Source organism: Pieris napi, chromosome 13, assembly GCF_905475465.1.
Source record: "Pieris napi chromosome 13, ilPieNapi1.2, whole genome shotgun sequence".
In the NCBI taxonomy this organism is placed as follows: domain Eukaryota; kingdom Metazoa; phylum Arthropoda; class Insecta; order Lepidoptera; family Pieridae; genus Pieris; species Pieris napi.
This window is the reverse complement of record NC_062246.1, coordinates 1,692,609-1,713,674: the sequence shown is the minus strand read 5'-3', so window position 1 is coordinate 1,713,674 and position 21,066 is coordinate 1,692,609. Positions and strand designations below refer to the sequence as shown.

General features: G+C 34.0%; 2 protein-coding genes across 4 annotated transcripts; one reads left to right on the top strand and one right to left on the bottom strand.

The window, feature by feature from the left end:
* Positions 1–414: 414 nt before the first annotated feature.
* LOC125055255 (bone morphogenetic protein receptor type-2-like) lies at positions 415–20,956 on the top strand. 3 transcript variants are annotated; one of them, XM_047657635.1, is made up of 12 exons: positions 415–1,405; positions 2,393–2,527; positions 2,982–3,104; positions 4,943–5,143; positions 7,787–7,867; positions 8,497–8,646; positions 9,605–9,778; positions 10,769–10,917; positions 16,477–16,695; positions 17,519–17,640; positions 17,851–17,954; positions 18,043–20,956. In XM_047657635.1, the coding sequence occupies exons 1-12, from the start codon at positions 898–900 to the stop codon at positions 19,572–19,574; spliced, it is 3,498 nt and encodes a 1,165-aa protein (XP_047513591.1). In that variant the 5' UTR covers positions 415–897; the 3' UTR covers positions 19,575–20,956. The 3 variants fall into 3 exon arrangements, with proteins under 3 accessions (XP_047513591.1, XP_047513593.1, XP_047513592.1); XM_047657636.1 differs by lacking the exon at positions 415–1,405 and having other exon boundaries at positions 2,403–2,853; positions 2,949–3,104; XM_047657637.1 differs by lacking the exons at positions 17,519–17,640; positions 18,043–20,956.
* LOC125055256 lies at positions 11,958–16,304 on the bottom strand. The gene is made up of 2 exons (XM_047657638.1): positions 16,053–16,304; positions 11,958–15,965 (listed from the first exon to the last, which is right to left on the bottom strand). The coding sequence occupies exon 2, from the start codon at positions 15,878–15,880 to the stop codon at positions 14,810–14,812; it is 1,071 nt and encodes a 356-aa protein (XP_047513594.1). The 5' UTR covers positions 15,881–15,965; positions 16,053–16,304; the 3' UTR covers positions 11,958–14,809.
* Positions 20,957–21,066: the final 110 nt, after the last annotated feature.

Sequence of the window (21,066 nt, the reverse complement as noted above, 5' to 3'; positions counted from 1 at the left end):
TAACCTATCCTCTCTATGACGTTCTTCCCCGTAAAGTCCCCCGTCCTTTAAGTGTTAAATGTTTGTTAATGTTTGTGTTTAGTCCATATTGTAGATTTTTATGTAAATATATAGAAAGCAATAAAATTAAAGTGTAATATATATATAAAAATTATTATAAAGAGGAAACAGTATTTAATAATGGTATTATTACTCACTCATATTTGTGTTGTCTGTGCAGTCTTAAAACTAACAATCGAATTGCAACTATTTTGTTTTTGTTTAGGTGCATATTCAAAATTAACTTAATTATTATTTTCACCGATCAATCTCCATCGTGCCTTCTCCATCTACACGACACTGGCGAAGTACCTTGTGCCCAGTTGGCACATATAAAAGCCATTAAAAAAAAAAAAAAAAAAAAAAAAAAAAAATCTGTTTTCAATGGTGGTAAAATGTGTTTGTCAACACTATATTGATTTTCTATTGATCTTGTTTTATACGTAATTTGAATTAAATAAGTGTTGAAATCTAATTATATCGAATATTTAAAAAAATAATAATAACTTATTCTAATATAGCGTTAAAGTGGTAGTATATAAGATTCCATTAACATAATATTTCCATAACATTGAATCAATGCAAATCCATTCCTTGTAATGTAATATATTTATGTGAATCAGTGTAAAAACCTATCAATTGTTATAGATATGGACTGTTAAACCCCGTAAGTGTTATAGAAATAGTGACTGTGTTTAGTGAGTACGAACCGAATCACATTTCAAACGCAAAAGAAAAATCAATAATGCAGCTGAAGTCATTAGCCGCATTAACGTCATATTCATGTGACGAAAATAATTATTGAACTCTTAAAATGTGCCTCTACACTTTTCTGCTACAAATTTATTAATCAAGAACATGGAAGGTCTACTTTCACAGAGATTATCACCACTTTTAAAGTGTGTCATTTTATTTCTATTCATCTTCACGGCTAAGGTTCTCACGTCTCGTCCTCAAGAATCGGTAGATAATAGAAATAGTATTCATCATCAAAAGCCTTCTCACTATGTTCGGACTTTTACTAAATATCATCATAGGCGGACAATACAATGGAATAATATGGACTCATACTGGTATGATCATCCAAAGGTAGTCCAAAAGCGGAGTGTTCCAAATTCTAAAGAGATGCCTGAATTAAATCAGTTGGTTTCTGACTCTGTGAGGGAAAACATCATTGGAGCTTCTGATAAGAATGAAATGTCAAATGAAATTATTAAAACTGAGCCAAAAATATTAACAACAACCAGTCCAACATCTCAGCCTGGAATTACATGTCTATATAAAATAGACAATCTTGCATTAAGTGTGACACCCTCTTATCATGATGATAAACAAACTCAGTTGGTAGTTGAGAATGAAATTTTTGGTAAGATTGTATTACCTATCCTTAATTAAGTGAAAAATTATAATAACTAAACCTTGTATCAATTATGGCTTTGTATCTCTATCTCTTAATTAGTATGTGGTGTTTCTGAATAGAAGTTTTCCATCGCAACTGATTACAATACCTGGTTTGAGTGATTTAATTTAAAAATCAGATTATGTTGAGATTATGAGGTGAACCTTTTAGCATTCTTTCAAACACAGTTGAGGTTTTGAACCCAAGACCTGAGCTCAAATCCTGGTTGGGAGGCCTCAGGCTGTGAAAAACAAGGATTGCCACTAAGCCAAGAGTACTGATAAATCATGCAAACTTATATTAGGTCTTTAACTTTATAATAACTCATATTATAATTTAATAATATACAGGGTGGCCAAAAAGTCGTGGATCAAACGCAAATAGGGGATAGATGAGGTCATCAGCGGCAAAAAATTGTTCTACGGGAGGTCTCTAAGGTCTCTAAGGTTGTTTGTAATTCTTCCTAGAAAGATATTAGAGCGACTCATGGCCACGTGTAATACCTTTTCAGAATCCCTATTAAATGCGCCAAAACTTGTAGCACAGGGACACTTTTCGGTGGAGTAATTTTTTTTCACAGTGGGGTCCGAAATAAACAAAAAGTTTTGATTTGAAAAAAAATTATATCGTATAACTTAATATTATCTTCAATACACTCAATAAACAACTATCTAACGCAAGAACTCATCAGTACCAATCTAGTGGATATTATAAAAAAGATACAGGGTGTAGATTTTTTCGAATTTTAATAGGAATTAGTAAAAAAAGTCAATTTTCATATAAAAACCAAAATAAATCATAACTCTGCAGGGGTTGACCTTAGAGACCTCCCGTAGAACAATTTTTTGCCGTTGATGACCTTATCTATCCCCTATTTGCGTTTGATCCACGACTTTTTGGCCACCCTGTATACATAACTTATCTAATAAATAATTCTTCATTTTTATACTACAGATATTGGAAAATTATCAAAGACAACACTACCAGATGGAGAAATAGCACAAATTGAGCATTGCAATGACACTAAAGCATATTGCTATACTCTATGGCAGCAAGATAATGAGGGGAATATTACTGTGCTAGGTCAAGGTGAGTATAGCATGTCTAAGGTGACCAAATAAAAAGCTTTATCTATTAAATTGTTTTTATATAAGAAGACCAGATTTCTGTGTGTATTTCGCTACGAAACATTAGCTATGCATAAACAAATACCACTCAAGAAAGTTTGTTACAATATTTTACCTTTCAACTTCAATAATAGTCAATTGTGATAGTTAAATCCAGTATTTGTGACATAGATATACAATGATAACCTGATATGACAAACTTTGATGAATATTGTATCAAACTAAGACTAAAGCTGGTAAGCTTTGTTGATTGACAGGACAGCATTTTTTTAACATGTCATAGTTTAGATTTAAAAGATCAACCATCCTACAACTCATCTGCTCATAGTCAGAAGACTGATTGCACGATGCGCTTCATTAAAAAAAAAAAAAAAAAAAAAAAGATTTAAAAGATAATTTCATGATATTTTTTGTAGGATGTTGGCGTTCGTCCCAAAGTAGTGAGCGTAACAATTGCGACAAATGCACGCCAGTCACAGCACGTCTGCCGGGTACAAAGTTTTGTTGCTGCACCAAGAGTAACTGCAACGCAGACTTCAGTACGTAACTTTTTGATTATTATGATATGAGTCATGACGTATGATTTAGAGTCGAAATTAAGCGCCATCTATCTCTCCCATATGTCAAAAACCATTAAAAATTTATTCAGATATGCTCGAAGTAATTCCGAGGCTTAGTCAAGGCTAACTTTATGCCAAGCGATAGATATCAATGACCTAACAAAACTAAACTACGGATCTGGCGTCTATATCTATATATATAAAAATGAAACCCGTTTTCCGTTGTCACGACATAACATGAAAACGGCTTGACCGATTTGGCCAATTCTTTTTTTATAATATTCTTTGAAGTACGAGGATGGTTCTTACGGAGAGAAAAATTAAAAAAATTGAGTGAAAAAGTCTAAAAACAACACTTTTCTATATTCCCATACATAATAATACTTAAAAGTCAATTTGAACTTTAATACCATATCATAAAGTTCAAGTGTTAGTGGAGGGGTTCCGGGAAGGTAAATTTATATTTTTTGACGTAATGTATTTGTTGTCTTATCAACTTTCTTTTTTTTATCTTAGCTAGAACGATGTCCCGAATAGAAGAAAAAGTATAAAAAAAAAATAAAGAATCGACTGTTAGGCGGTACGATGTTCGCCAGGCCAGCTAGTAGTTTATAAATTGAAAATATTTAATCAGATACAACTGTAATAGGCTATATATATAATAATTGATAAAATTTATTGGACGTTAACACTGGTCCCTTGCTCATTCCCAAGGTTTAAAATGAGCAGCATTTTCCTAATTCTGTCAGCTAAAACAAATTCTTCGCGTTTGTAATGGATTAAGCATTGATGGAGCTGGATATTATAGCATTGTTAACTGCCTATCTTATACCTTATCCGCTGTTTTGATGGTAATTTGTTTTTCTGCTTAACACAAATTGCTAGTATTTTTATTTTATATATTTTTTTTTGTAACATTTATGTTTACCAAAATTGTCATGTGTTTTAAATAAAAAAAATATTTTACTCATTGAAATTTATTATTAAGAAATTTTTAATTAAATTTTTTTTATCGTGACACAAGATCGCGTAATATTTCGGATATATTGCATGAAACAGAAGGGTTTTTAATTTATTCCATTAATGCGTGCTTTAAAATCGCATCACTTCTAGGCTAAGGACAAACATTGTGAAAAGTGTAGTTTTATTTTAAGTTATACACTTATAAACAGATTAGGAATTATTTTTCCATAATATTCATTACTAAGGATGAGATACGTAAAACATGTGTCATTAAGCTTTGAGACCTTAGTGGATTGGGCGTGTTACTCTCATACCTGAGGTCGTAGGTTCGATTCCCAGCTGTGCACTTTATTTCTATGTGCGCATTTAACATTCGCCTGAACGGTGAAGGAAAGAAGGAAACCGACTTGCCTTAGACCCAAAAAATCGACGGTGTGTGTCAGGCACAGGAGGCTGATCACACACTTGCCTATACAATTGACAAATGATCGAAAAACAGATACAGAAATCTGAGGCTCAGACTTAAAAATATTGTAGCGACACTGATTAATTAATTCGTAAAAAACGTATGGGAGTCAGAATTAGAAGTTTCGTTTCTTAATCTTTCGCTAATTTCTATAGCAATACTGGTAACAAAAGTTACCATACCATAAGGTTGGCCCCAGTAACTTTTGTTACCTTTTGTTGCCTTTTGTTGCCTTTTGTTACCTTTTGTTTGTTTATTTTATAATAATTCCTACTTATGTAGGAATTATTATAAAATGTGAACCTAAATTAGTCTCTTCTCTTAAGTCTTGTGCCATCGTTACTATAACTTTAATGCACGTGTATAATTAGGTCGATTGTGTTTTCAGCATCACTACGTGTGGAAACAGTTACAATTAAAGCTGAATCAACGATGGAAACAGCGCATCCGAACTACTCAAGCGCAGTGGCAGCTGGCATTTTGGTGTTAGTCGCCATTTTGCTAATGGCCATAGTGTTTAGAAAAGTGTATTACAAGAGAATCGAACTTGATAAGGATGATTTAAGTGATGGCACCGATTTGGAGAAATGTAAGTTGTGTGAAATTATTTTATTTGTGTTCGTTTTCTTACAAAAGTTACAATTGTGATTAACAGATGGCGCTATATTCAAAGAAGGCATCGGTAATAGTTTTATTAATAATTGATTACTCGAATTAGGGGCCATCCATAAAGTACGTCACGCGAATTTTAGGACTTTTGAAGCCCTCCCCCCGTCCTTGTCGCAGGTTGTCACATTTTTATAACCCCCCTCTGATGTGACGTCACACATTTTAAATTTATGTATGTATTTACCATTCAAAATTCTCGTGAATTTGAGTGTCTCACTTGCATTACAACGCCGCTCTAGAAGTTAAATGACGTTGCATGAGAGATTATCGCATAGCGAGAATGCTAAATTATTAATAAATATAGATCAAGTTCGTAAATTTTTAATTCACATCCAAACTTTGCGTTTTAGTATTTAAAATTTTAACATGTGACGTCACAAAAGTATTGACCCCCCCCATGCCCCTTGTCACACGATGTCACACTTCGGTGATACCCTCCCTCCCCATTAACGTGTGACGAACTTTATGGATGGCCCCTAATAGTTTTAGCCGCACGATAAATGTATTTCATTAAACCAGCATTGCTTCATGCAATCCAAATAAAAACTGAGCACGTAAGCTAGCTAATCTAATTATCCTACTGCGATTAATTATCACACTAACTTGATAACTTTTAAACTTTCGCGATAATTAGCTAAAAAAACTTAAAGGCCATAAATCTGGGCCCATAACCTAATGAAACAATGTGCGTCTGTTATTTGACTTGGAACGAACTGAATTGCATTTATTGAAAGACACTTAACTAATACATGTCACTTACATATCTCACTTATTTATTACACTATTATTTTATATTAACTAACAGATATCTTACAAAAATAACAATTGTAATTAACAGATGGCGCTTTATTCAAACAAGGCATCGGTAATGTTTTTATTAATAATGGATAACTCGAATTAGTTTTAGCCGAACGATAATTGAACAAGTTCAGTAAAGGGGTTTTTTCAGTGCACATATCCTTGCAAGTACTAAGTAGTAGACATTCTATATGTTCTATATATGATTTGTAATTAACTGAAAACTTCTGCGCCGACTTCAATTGCTTCACTATTTGATTATTACTTATCTTACTGCTAACATCCATATTATAAAAAAAAACACATTGACAATATACAAAGCCAACACAGATTACATTGATAAACAAAATATGAAACAGAAAACATAACTACATTAATAGAAAATTGAAATAATAATAATTTAATATTAAACAAACGACAATTATTACTTCAATAAAAAAAAAGTGTGTGTGTACAAAGTACACATGTCAGAAGTGAAACTTAAGTGGCAAAATGATCTTGATGTGTTGTTCATATTTATACAAATCTAAAAGTTTAGATTTCCGATACTTAGAGGGACGGAAAAAGGAAGATATGTTAGGAATTTAATGAATTTAATTATTAAGTGTCGAATAATAAATAGTGACGGTAAATTTTTTTCCAACGCCGATAAAGAAGTTTGACTTCAAAAAGGAACATGGCGCTTAACCGAAAAACGTGACGGGTAACGAAAAAATGTTACACTAAATTTTTTCCAACCCCGATAAAGAAGTTTCACTTCAAAAAACTAAATTGTTACTGCTATACAAAGTCAAAATCTTCCCACCTCTTCAAATATTTCCTGACATCCTCTTTGGTAAGGTGTACAATATCAGCATATTAGAATGCTATATCCCTGACGCTATGTATTTGAGTTTATAACATTTTTATTCGCAAAAATGTTAACTGTAACACAAATAAGGCCAAATAATTTCACGGTACACGTAAAGTTACAGACAGTTCCAGAACTTAGAGTTTGAGATTCAGAGTGACTCTGATATTTCAAAAACGTAGAGAGTTTTAACTTACGTCCTATTTCTCGTTAATATTACTCCACGAGTCACTTATAAATAAATAAATAATAAAAACTTAATTTATGACAAAAGGGTTGTGACAAAATTCATATATCGCTAGTCCCCACACACAGTAACTAGATAACAATTCGCAGTTCCGTGGTACATGGAACATGTTTAAAACAAAAAAAAAGCAATGTTATTGTTACAACTAAGTCTTATAAGAAACTAGCAGACCGGCCAAGCGTTGCTGTGGCTAAGGTTTTTGTTATATTACATAGTAGCAAACTATTCAAGGGAAACGGTAGGAGAACACCAGTCATGGGGACCACCATGCTTTTATGGTGGTTATGCCATAAAATTGTTGCTTATGTGAAACGTTGGTACTTTCAACACAGCGCCATCTGTTAGAATTGTGACTATCAAATAATAAACGAATATTTTGCAATAAAATAATATTGCGGGTATAAATTGAGATGTAAGCTATCTTATCTTTTAAGTTGGATCAAACTACACACGGTGTGCAAATTTGATTGATATCGGTTCGGTAGTTTAGGAGTCCATAGCGGACAAACAACGTGACACGTAATTTATATACATATATTAAGATTAAGTATGAGTGAATGTGTGAGTGTGTGAAAATGTATGCAAATGTTAGTGAGTTAGTTTTTGCCATTTATATATAAATCTTTAGACAACATTACCTTTGCTTTAACGTTTTCTTTTACTTCCAGGTGACGTCATGGGCAGTGGACCTGACTCGTTGGCAACTGGATTACTGTGCGTCGATAATCTCACACCTATTGAGCATATTGGTAAGTTAACGAAAGGGTTTTCCGTTTTTGTTATACACACATCATTACATCTGTCATCTCTTGGTGGGCACGCCTGTTCAGGAGATACCTATTTCGCCGCCGCTTGAATGAACCCATGTGAAACTGTCTAGGGAGGATTGAAGGGGACGAGGAGTTCCTTTCTGGTTTTTCAAGAAATGTCGATCCAAATCGTGCAATGCGGGACGTGATGAAGAAGAGAAAGAGTTTTCAGATCTAAAGAAAAAGAAAATCGACCAATATCTGTTTGTAATATCACTACATAGTATAAAACAAAGTCGCTTTCTCTGTCCCTATATCCCTATGTATGCTTAAATCTTTAAAACTACGCAACAGATTTTGATGTGGTTTTTTTAAATAGATAGAGTGATTGAAGAGGAAGGTTTATATGTATAATAACAACCATAAAATAATGGAGAAATACTGTTATTTTTGAGGATTCTAATGTGATGTCGTTAATAATTATGCATTGCAAACGCAGGCTGAACCCTACGAGATTTTCGAATCGCTTAACCAAAACAGCATTAATCCTTATCAATTAAATACCGTGCGAAGCCGTGGCGGGTCGCTAGTGAATAAATAGAAAACATTAATAAGCAATTTTTATACAGGTCAAGGAAAATTCGGGTCTGTATGGCGGGGGAGCCTCGGTTCGGCTCCCGTCGCGGTAAAATTGTACTCCAGCCCCACTGCCTGGCATAAGGAGGCCACGGTGTATGCCATACCCCATTTGGCTCATCCAAATATATTGAGATATTACGGTAAGGCTTTTTGATTGAAACCAGATTTATATAGACATTCAGCACTGGTATTCTGTAACACCACAAGAGTAGCACGTTTTATCACGTATATTATATATGGAGATAAAATTATTATCATATATTTTTAAGCTATTGCTTTTATCGCGGGCTTTGAGCGCGGCGACCGAATCAAGAAATTTCGTAACGAAAATACAAACCTAACACACGATAACGTAATATAGGTGCGGCCAATACGCGTTAGAGCGGGACAGAACGCATATTGCGTCTTCACATCTCTCTGACGAGATCGGTGACGTAGCGTTAGCGCGGCCGGTGCAGACGGTACGCGTTAGATTGAGACAGACTATATAGGCGTGTTAGTATGAGTCTGTGGTTGAGGGGTAGATTGAATTAAGCATTTATATTGAATTTTTTTTCTTTGATCAAAAAATTCTACATAATATATAAAAATTATAATTGCATAAGTTGATTAAAAATGCTATACAATAGCTTTACCGCGGCAAATTTAATTGTTAAGGGGGGCTATTCGAAAATTTACTTACTGTGTTTCGTTAACAATTTCCTAGTAATTTATTCCTAAAACTTATTATGTCAGTTTCTAGATGAACAATTAATTTTTATAATATTTAAAAGAAATTATCTAATTTTTGATAGCCTAAGGTTGGGACAAAAGAGGTTGGGAAGCACTGTTCTAGACGCTCATGGAGCAGATGGGTCTTTTAGGTTTTGGTAAGTCCAGGAGGTAATCCGGACTAACCCCCAGGCCCCACACTCCCTGCGTCAATTATTAAAGTGGCAGGTTGGGTTTGTAATAGGACTTCCCAACAAAAAAAAAACAAAAGTACATAAAATAATCAGTAGATGACGTCATCTAACGTTGTCACGCCCGTGCTTTGATAATTAGATTTTTTTCTTTTTGGTAAAATTCTGATAGAAAATCTATTAATTTTTTTTTCAGGGAGTGACAGCCGACCCTCCCTCACAGAGGGCAGTCCGCGATCGCATTTACTCGTGCTAGAGCTATGCCCTATGTCTTTGCGAGAGAGGTTGCAGCAAGCACCTGTCACGTGGTTGGAGTTTGCAACATTGGCACACGGACTTGCATCTGCGCTTGCGCATCTACATACACCTTGTGAGTCATCTTAGGCTTAGAGTTTTATTCATAAATAGCTATTGAATATTTTGAACTGGTTTGCACTTGTACGAGCCGAGGCTGTACATTTTGCTCACTGAGGTTTTAAATTGTCGAAGTTACGCCTAAAAAATGAATTCCTCTATTATTTAAAGCACTTCGATGACCCAGGTACCGTACAGGACGAAAGTGATCTTTCGTCTCTTTCTGTCATATGGCGTTTGTACTGTGACCAAAAGAGACAGGTATCTTTTCATCACAACACATAGATACTTTACTAACTTTAGAACGGTGCAATGACACTAGATTTAGCCTTTATGAATAATAATTAGAATTTAGCCAAATTTTTCCCTTCATCCCGGCTGTGAATAGGTTTTTCTTTCCACGCAATTAGCGATTACTACTGCCTAATAAACATTTTTTTTATAATTTTGCAACGTCGTCTTTTTACTATCGAAACATATTTTTTCTTTTCCCGATACAACCTTTATATATGTCACCGTAAAATTGTAAACACCGTTAGATTGTAATCTATCTCGCGAGATTGTAAACTGTCGAAAGATTGTGAACCTCAACGAACTGCTTACAATTTAAGGTATTATTGTTCGGTAGTTATATGAAATTGTTGGGAAGTAAAATTAATCTGTAATTGACCAAAGAAGTTTTAATGATAACTAAGTTAGTGTAGTACAATCTACCGAATAATAATACGTTAAATTGTAAGCACTACGCTGAGGTTCACAATCTTTCGACAGTTTACAATCTCGCGAGATAGATTACAATCTAACGGTGTTTACAATTTTACGTTAACATATATATATATATATTAAAAGGTTGTATCGGGATATCTATAAAGTGTCTAGAGTTAGTTGCAAGTATTAATGTTGCATAGGATTTTTAAAATTGTGACACAATAATAAATTTTTACTCAATTTCTTTAAAAAAAATAGTTTGCGATGAGAACGAATGATCAACGGTCAAATTTTTCAGGTGGCAGCAAGCCGTGTATAGTCCATAGAGATGTGAATAGCGGCAATGTGTTGGTGGCCCATGATGGCACGGCCAGACTCGCCGACCTGGGATTGGCTCAACCGTTGACGCCGCGGATTGATAATACAGCTCCTACCAGGATTACTGAGGTATGTTTAATGAGAAAAACTTTTTTTTTTATTCATCTCACATTCTATTATCTATGGTGAAGCAAAGCTTTCAAAAAAGTAAAAATTTAACAATGTTTCTTAAGATTGACGTATTATTAAGTAATATTTGTTAGAATTTTTAGCAATTTTTTGTCTATATGAAATTGAAAAAACTTTATTTATTTATGAGGCTGTTTCATATCACATGGTTGTCTGCTATCCATCCTCAGAAGCATTTCATGACGATTTCCAGTAGAGTTCTATCGGCCTTAAAAACAACTTTTATTTTAGACATATCAAAAAAAACAAAAATGTTTATTGTTTCTCAAATTTTACATTAAATACATGAGTTGAGACAGCCCCCGTAAGTAGTCAGAGACACTTGTGATATATATATATATAAGACAATAGTCTGTATTTCAATAGCAAGCAAGAGGCTAAATAAAACTTCTATTTGTTTCTCTGTAAATAAAGAATGCAATTTTATTTATCGAGTAGGTTACACACTGATACAATCTAACAATAATTACAAGACTAACACAATCTTACCTGTAAATAAAGAAACGACAATAAAAGTTCATTGTTATCACCTCTCGATGTTAAGCTATAACTAAGTATTAAAATAATTTACAAATAAGATTAAAATGCAATTCAACAATCTCAGCATATTTGCCCTTTACATCTTTGACAATGTCAGCTAGCTTGACGTGACACGACGCGGCTCACTCACAAACTGCCAGTGCGCGCGAATATTCAAATTAAAGAGATCATTCTCTTTACATCTCCCTCCTCCAGGATGAGAATTGCTCCAGTAATTCTCATGGTAGCCGTACATATTATTCAGCGTTATCCATCATTTATTCCACCGTCCATTCGAATAAGTTTTGTTATATGGTATAAGCTTGTATTAGTTTTTGTTCTGCCTGTGTTTATTTTGTATATTGTATTCGATATTTTGTCTGTTATTTCAAATGGGCCGATTCTTAAATTGTCCATTTTCTTCCTATTTAATTTGTTTCCGTTTTCAACATATATACCAGTTCTCCTATGTTGAATTCCCACTGTGTTCTGCCTTTATCAAATAATTTCTTATTATATGCATGTGATCTAATTGATCTTTCAAGTGCTTGTTGTCTATTTTGAACCCATGTTTCTGTATCTAATGGTTGTCGTAGTTCTTGTGGCAAAATACTGGTGACTTTTCCTTCTAATAGATATACTGGTGCAAAGCCTGTCACTGTGTGCTCGGTTTCATTATACTTATCTATACATTCTCTTGCAATTGACGTCCAGGATTTCTTTTCATTCTTCTGATTTATTTTGCACCTCATTTTGTTAACCAGTGTTTGGTTCAATCTTTCGTTGAGTCCGTTTGAAAATGGTGTATCTACCGCAGTAAATATTAGTTTTACATCATTATCTGTCAAAAATTCTTTGAATTCTTTTGAATTTAATCCTGGATACTGATCTGCTAGTAATATCTCAATATTTTCCGTCTCCAGAACTTTTTTTACTAACTTGATGAAATCTGAAGCATTTTGCGTTTTTGATGTCAGAATGAACGCAAATCTTGTAAAATGATCAACTAACAAATGTAGGTATTTCTTTGTTGATCTTTGTCCTCCAAAGCCACCAATAGTATCTATCGACATTATCTGAAATGGTTTTTCGGCTGGTCCCAGATGTGACATTAATCCGTATTTATCCTGGCCTCTCGATTTATTTTTTATACAGGTTTCACAATTTTTGCATATTCTTTTAATGTTTCTCGTTAAATACTTTGCTGTATAATAAGGACTGATTTTATTTATCATTTGGTTGATCCCTAAATGACACCATTCGGTGTGTGTTTCCTTTATTAATTTTACACTCGCTTCTTCCGATAATATAACTTTTTCTCTGTTTCGATCTTTTTTGTATAGTATCCCATTTCTTTCGATTATTTTGGTTTTCTTTTCCTTTATTTTCTCGTTTTTCTGCTGATCTGCCTTAATATCATCTATTGTTATCAGATTCACCATTTTTAAAATTTCTTCATCATTATCATTATCTTCCAATACTGGGTTTCTACTGAGACTGTCTGCTTCCGTATTATTCTTCCCCGGAATATATTTGATGTTGAAGTCATATTGTGACAAATAAAAAGTTAATTCACCAAGTTCATCGTCTGTTCTAGCCTTTATGTTGAGGTTTTCTAGTGGTTTGTGATCCGAAAAAACGGTGAACTTTCTTCCAATCAACCAATATTGCCAGTATTTGATAGCTTCTTTTATTGCAAAGCATTCAAGGTATATTGCCTTCTTTCTTTTTTGTGAATCATTGAGTTTTTTTGAAAAATAACCAACTGGTTTTTCTTTACCATTTTTTTGAATCTGTTTTAATATTGCACCTATACCATTCAACGAGGCATCCGTGTAAATTGTAATAGGCAGGTCTTTATCAAATATTTCGAGTACCGGTTGTGAGCATAATATATTTTTTATATTAGAAAAAGTTTCTTCACATTCTTCTGACCATATAAACTGGGCATCTTTCCTCAATAATTTATGTAGTGGATCCAATAATATCGAACTATTTGGTATGTATTCGTGGTAAAAGTTAATCTTTCCCAGAAACTGTCTAATATTCTTTCGGGTTTTGGGTGTTGGGAAATTTCTTATTGAAATAATGTTATCTTTGAGCGGTTTTACCGTATTATTTCCTATTATATGTCCTAGGTATTTCACTGATGTTGCTGCAAATGTGCATTTTTTAAATTTTAATCTGAATCCTTCTTTTATTATTGCTTTGAGTACTTTTTCTATGTGATCTATATGTTCTTCAAACGATTGTGAAAATATTAAGATATCATCAATGTAATTTTCTGTGAAGTCTTTCAAGTTATTATCTCTTAATATATTTGATAAAATTCTCTGGAAAATGGCAGGTGATGTTTTCAATCCAAATGGTAGGCAAGTCCATTGATAATGTCCATCCTGTGTGACAAATCCTGTCTTTTGTCTGTCCTCAATACGTAGTGGTATAGACCAAAACGCGGAATTTATGTCCAGTGTGGTAAAATATTTACAATTTCTTGCTTTAACAATCAAGTCGCTTATCAATGGAAATGGTTGTGCTTGTGGTATGACTATCTTGTTTAGTTCACGAAAATCAATACAGAGTCTCGATTTTGTATTTTCGTCTCTTTTAAATGCCAAGGTAACTGGTGCTGCGAATGGGCTGTATGATTCCTCAATTAAGTTATTTTTTAGTAAATTACCCACCTGTTTTTCTATTTCTATTTTGTCTTCTAATGTGCAACGATATGGTCTTTTGCTACAGTACTTGTCCACCATTAAGTCTATCCGGGCTTCATAATCTGTTACTGTACCTACATCATATTTGTCTTTGGCAAATATAGTATTATAATTCTGTATTAAATTGTGTATTCGGGACTTTTTGATATTGTCCAAGTGATGTAGATTTGTTATGAAGTCATTTTTATTCACATGCTCATTAAAATTGACTTTAATTTCCTCTATCTCTTCAAATGCATTTATAGTATTTATCTCCCTCTTTGTCTTTTGTAAAATTTTTAAATCTTCATTTTGAGCTAATTTAAATTTTTTTATCATATCTAGTCCTATAATGAAATCTTCAAAATCCAGTTTGTCTACAATAAAAACATCAACATATTCTTCTATATCAAAAATCTTTACTTTTATTCTTATTAAACCTTTTGTGTATGTCACACCATTGACAGTTCTTAATAATATTCTATTTGTATCCACAGAATCATTCTGTGTTCTAACTAACCTTTTGTTTATCAGAGACACTTGTGAGCCTGAATCATATATTCCATTTATTTGTATTTTGTCTTCTAATAACATATTTATTTTTATCAATGGTGTGATTACTCGTTTTTTGTCTCTTCGCTTAGATTTACTTCTATAACCGAATTACTTCCAATCCTTTTGTTATCTGCCCCTTCTTTTTTAAACCAACAAGACTGTTCTGGGTGGTATCGATTACCCTTATTTAAATACTGACAGGTTTTGCATGGTTTTTTTCCTAAACTGTATTTCTTATTGTCATCTTTTTCTTCCTTTTTTATTTTGAAGTTTTTATTATTTACCAAACTTTCACATTTACTTATTTCATGAAGCAATCTTGTTGAGGTTTCACACTTTTCAGGATCAATTCTGTTTCTAATAAATTCAGGTAAGCCGGCTGCTATAAGTGTGACCAGACTTTTCCCGCCAATATTTTCATCCATATCTAATAATAACTTTTCTTTTCTAATGGCGTATTCCATCAGTGATCCTTCTTTATATTTGTAAAATATGGCATACATTCCCGAACTCCATCCTTTATCGGCAAATGTGTCCAAAAATTTATTTTTCCACTCGGACCATCCAGCCTCGATTTTCAAAGTCTTCAATGTTGCCGAGTGCCAATCTGCACATGTTTTGTCCAAAAATAATCTTAATATTTCTATCTTTGTTGTATCTTCCTCAATCTCAAATCGTTTACATTCATTCTCGAATATTTCTATCCATTGTTTCGCATTTGAGAATTTACATACAAATTTCTCAATCATGAATCTTTCTGATATATTTTTCAAATTTAGTAGACCCTTTTTCTTCTGTGTGGATTCTACAATATCTGTTTGTTTTTTTTCTTCTTTTAAATATAGGTCGTTAAACATTAAATTATTATCTTCATCAAAATAGGCTTGAATCATTTCTTCTGTACATGTCATCCATATTGTTCTTTCTTGACCTCTTTGATTTAAACTTTTTCTCACTCTTTTGTAGGTTTCTGTTTTTGTTAATGCTATGTGACGACTCGCGTATTTATCAGTCTCAGACAGTGTATACTTTTTGTCATCTTCTGTTGTAATTGAGGTTATGGCAATTACACTCGTCTTATTGTCAGTTTGTGATGCTTCAAGCTTAAATGCAAACTGCAATTTTTGTGACATTATAAACAAGTATTGTCGTTTTATAAGACAATAGTCTGTATTTCAATAGCAAGCAAGAGGCTAAATAAAACTTCTATTTGTTTCTCTGTAAATAAAGAATGCAATTTTATTTATCGAGTAGGTTACACACTGATACAATCTAACAATAATTACAAGACTAACACAATCTTACCTGTAAATAAAGAAACGACAATAAAAGTTCATTGTTATCACCTCTCGATGTTAAGCTATAACTAAGTATTAAAATAATTTACAAATAAGATTAAAATGCAATTCAACAATCTCAGCATATTTGCCCTTTACATCTTTGACAATGTCAGCTAGCTTGACGTGACACGACGCGGCTCACTCACAAACTGCCAGTGCGCGCGAATATTCAAATTAAAGAGATCATTCTCTTTACATATATATACATATATATATATATATATATATATATATATATATATATATATATATATATATATTATAGATAATGCATTAACATTACAGCTAATTAAAGCTGGTAGCTATGTTAATTCCCTCCACTACCTAACCCCAGAAGCTACAAGGTGCTAGTGAAAATTTTCTTAAAATAAAATAAGTTTTCATTCTAGGCTGGTACACTGCGCTACCTCTCACCAGAAGCGCTAGAGGGTGCTTTAGATTTGAGCGGCGCACGCGCAGCGCTTTGCGCAGTGGACGTATTTGCCTTGGGCCTTGTTATATGGGAGATGTTGTGGCGTTGTAGTGGGGCCCATAGCACGGTTCAATGTTACGCACAGCCCTATCACCAACATGGATTGCCACAGAGGCCTACGTTGGCGCAAATGCAGGTTAATATTTATAAAAATCAAACAATTACGATAGTTAAGAAATTAAAAAAAAAAATTATTTGATTTTTTTCCTTATATGACAAGAGGCAAACGGGCATGAAGCTCATCTGATGTTAAGTGATACCGCCCATGTGCACTCACGGTGCCAGTAGGCATGCAAGTGCGTTATCGGCCTTTTAAGAATTGGTACGCTCTTTTCTTGAAGGACCCTATGTCGAATTTGGAAAGACACCAATAATGGTTTAGTAATAGTCCAACATTTTAATTGCATGACAAGGCGATCCTACAGTGTCTGACAGATGATTTTTCATCACCATGTACTATTCCGAGGGTAAAAATTAAGAGGAAAAAAAATGTTAATCGTGTACGTGATTCGGATGTACAGCCTTATGCCTTGATCACACGTACCGAGCAAACCGGCGAGACGGTAAAATGTTTCTCGGCCGAGACAATGTAGTAAGCGAGTAGCTGTTCACACACATTTTGAAATCATTCAGTTCTATTGAGACTACAATTCGGACAAGATGGATCGTAAAAAGATATTTAGGAAATATATAAAGTTACTCATTCCTTAGAAAATTACTTTTTAGAAATTGTCATAAATTTTCATTAGAAAATATAAAAAATTATCCCTAGGGGACATATTTTAAGAATGTTATAGATATTTTAATCCTTAACAACAGTAGAAATCTCCCAAATGTATGGTGAACTGGTAAGGTAAGGTTGAGAGTTGCACGATCAAGCCACCATTGCTCTAGTCTGTTCGAACCTAGGACCTCGGGGTATATTTTGTACACAACTAAACAAGGACAATAATCCCCAGACTCTGGTGTGTCGTAACAAGGCAAGGCCGCCATTGCCTCGTGGGCCTGTCGCTGAGACGCGAGCTCTCAAAATTGCCAATGACACATGCGATGAATGCTGGGATCATGATGCTGAAGCTAGGTGAGTGGTCTTGGGGTCACGACGAATCCCGTATGTCCAATACATTTTTGGATGGAGTCATACTTAACTAGACTGTATACCTAAAAAGGGGGGGGGGGGGGGCAAGTCCAATATTTAAGCTTCCCTTATAGGGTGTCAAATAAATATGGGAAAGGAAAATGTGTCTGCCCCGTGTGTGGGTATGGGACTTGAAAGAGTGTTAAATTTCAGATTAACAGCGGTATGCGTGGAAGAGCGAATGGCTGAATTGAAACTGATGTTACTTATGCAAGGTCCAATTATGCACGAAAACAATCTACATCCGTATACACCAGGTAAGAAAACCGTAATTTTAAGCGTAATAATAAAGAAATTATATTTAATTAAATAAATCATAGCTTATTGGATACACATTTTTCGCAGAAAATAACCTACCAAATGAGATAGAGAAAAACTCAAATTGTGTACAAATGAATGGTGACGTCACTACGCCCCTTTTATATCCGCACATAGGTCGGAACGCGTGTATTGAGCGTAATACAAACACACAAACTCACACCGTTGAACTCATACATAAAAGCCTTAAAGATATAACAGAGCCTAGGAGACAAACGGAAAACTGCCTTTCAGTAGCTAGAATAAGCCATAATAGATTTCAATCGCAAGAAAATTCAGATAGATTAAACGAAATCAGGTCCTACCAAAGACCCTTGGACTACGTCCAAAATGATGTAAATGCACCCGATGAAAAAACACTCAAGGAGACAAACTTGTTACAAGAACATAAAGACAAAAGATGGGGATTCAAAAAGTTTTTTGAAAAGAAGAAACCTAAAGAGACAGAGGTTAAGTTTACAGAGAATGTAACGCAACGAACCAGAACCACGGTAGTCGAAAAGTCGAGTAACCTCAGTTTTGATCGGCCCAACAATTTAGGAATTCATGATACGCCATATAATTTTGAAGCACCGTGTACACTGTCACCTCCTAATAAAACTCTTTCGCCGACGATGCTAATGGAATCAGAAATGAACACTGCGTTTAGAGAACTTCCATCGCATAATGATACTGAAAGGAATCAAATTTTCGCCGTAATTGTACCTAAAGTCAAAACAGACTTAACGCAAAACAAATCAAAAAGCAGCTCAGAAAGTCTAAACAAAAGATCGATTAGAACATCCATGTCTTCACAAAGTATGAAAGCTGGACATTCCGAATCCGAAGATTCGACTTTAAAAAAGCGATTGAGTTGCGACAATCGAATTATAACCAATTCGAATAGCGCCGGATCGTCACGCGCATCAATCAATTTGGAACTTCAATACTTACCTAACCAAACTGAGAATTTTAACGGCGACAGCCCTTTCGACCTAAATTCGGACTGCTCGAGCAGCGAAGACGAACATTTAATGCTATTATCAGAAAATGATGGCGCCAAAATAACAATCCAAACAATACAAAAACCTATAGAAGAAAAAAAAAGCAAATACCAAAATGACGTATTAAAAGAAGCAACGCTAACAAAAACAGATTTCACATTTAACAAATTCCAAAATAAATATACAGCTTTAGACAATGAATTTAGTGACCCAAACGATAAAGAGAATCTGATGAACGGGTACAGCGGCGACAATCCAGTGTACTTGGCAGCTATTAACGGCGAAATCGACACGAACGAATTAAAAATAATAGACGAGAGTCAAAAATCACCAAAACCGTCGCTGAAATCGTTGTCGATTAAGCGGCAACACTCTTTAGAGCAAGTTAGTGAAATATTTTCTTCGTCTGGTGATTTGCATCTACAAAATCCAGCTGGAAGGGTGAAAACACCTGGAGATTTACCGGTGGCTATTCGTAGGGCAAGACGAGACAGGGCGCTGCAAAAGGGTAGGTCTAACGAAAGCAATCGATTGAGTTTGTACGATGATAGAATGATGTTCGGAAATAGTCTTTAATTATTTTAATATTCTAGAAATTTAAATTTTTTGTCAAATGTTATTTTTGTTTTCGTATGGAGAATATCTTGCGCCTTTTTAAAATAAACCATCGATCCGGAGCACACAAAATGAATTTCCGTTTTATTTCGTTTTGTGATATGTTATTAAAAACAATTGGTTTTTGTTTATATGTATAACATATAATTTATATATTTTTTCGGGATTAGTACAAGTTTATTTTTTTATTAATCAATTGCGATTGTTTTAAGTAAATGTGTACCTTTAGTGTTTAAAGTATTATAAATCTAATATATTTTAAAACTTGATTTAAATTGTGTTTGACACATTACGGCTCGTATTCCAAAACCTATCTCAGGGTAGTCTTGAGAAATGTCGAAACACGACTCGAGGCTTAGTTTGAACTGAGATAGCAATAAAACGTGCTTTTATACTTTCAGTTTAAGCTTTCGTAACATATATATGTTGTATGTCGTGGAAAGAGGACGGTGTATAACAATTATCTATAATTAATTAACTAATTGACTAAAGCATCACAAAATGGCGGACCTGAACATGTTATAGGTACTCGTAGCTGTCAAAAGACATGTGTACTTTTAAAATTCAATGACATTTCATATAATGATAAACACTGAATTGTACGAACATTAAATAAATGTGATTCTTAAAGAATTTTAAATCTCATCTTGAATCTTATTGAATATTTTGAGTTCAATAAAGTATTTATCAATTGTTATATGATAATACATCAACCTCTTATATATTGTATTACTATTGGTAAACGGTAACATATATGTATATATGTGCAGAAGACCTTCTAAATGTTGGCACATTTCGCTTGATTCCGAAAGGTGGATGTCGACAGACGCCGTCGTCCAATCACAATGAAGCGATCATTTCACCTTTTGTTTTGTACTTCGCTAACAATGTCCATTCCAATATAAAGTATTCATAATGTTACAAATGTATCAATTAGGAATATACAGGTTATTGTCGCACTTATGATCCTTGGATTCATGTTGACTGACTGTTAAACTGTTCGTTTTAACCGCGGTTAATCGACATAGACCATTTACGCAAATGTTAAGGCCGATTTACATTATCTTAGTGTTTAGGAGAGTGCTTTAGGATAGTACTTTAGTTGAAACATGTAAGCGCCACTTGCTTTAGTACGGTTCTACTTGACTTTCAAGTTGAATCAAAATAGAATCGCTTTTTATTTTTGTTTCAAGTGATACCCCTCCCGCGCCCGCGGAACCCCCGAGATCTTCCCTATTTGTGTGTAAACGTGTAATTTAGTAAAATCTTTAGGAGAGTGCATAAGTGCCGTGAAACGCGTGCGTGTTTTTTGATTTTTAAAGATGGCTAAATGGTCGGAAGATACAACTATCAAATTTGTGTCTGAATATGTTGTTCACAATGTTTGTGGAACGTTAAAAACAATTTATACAAAAACAAACAGGCTAGGCATTCGGCATACACTGCCTTAAAA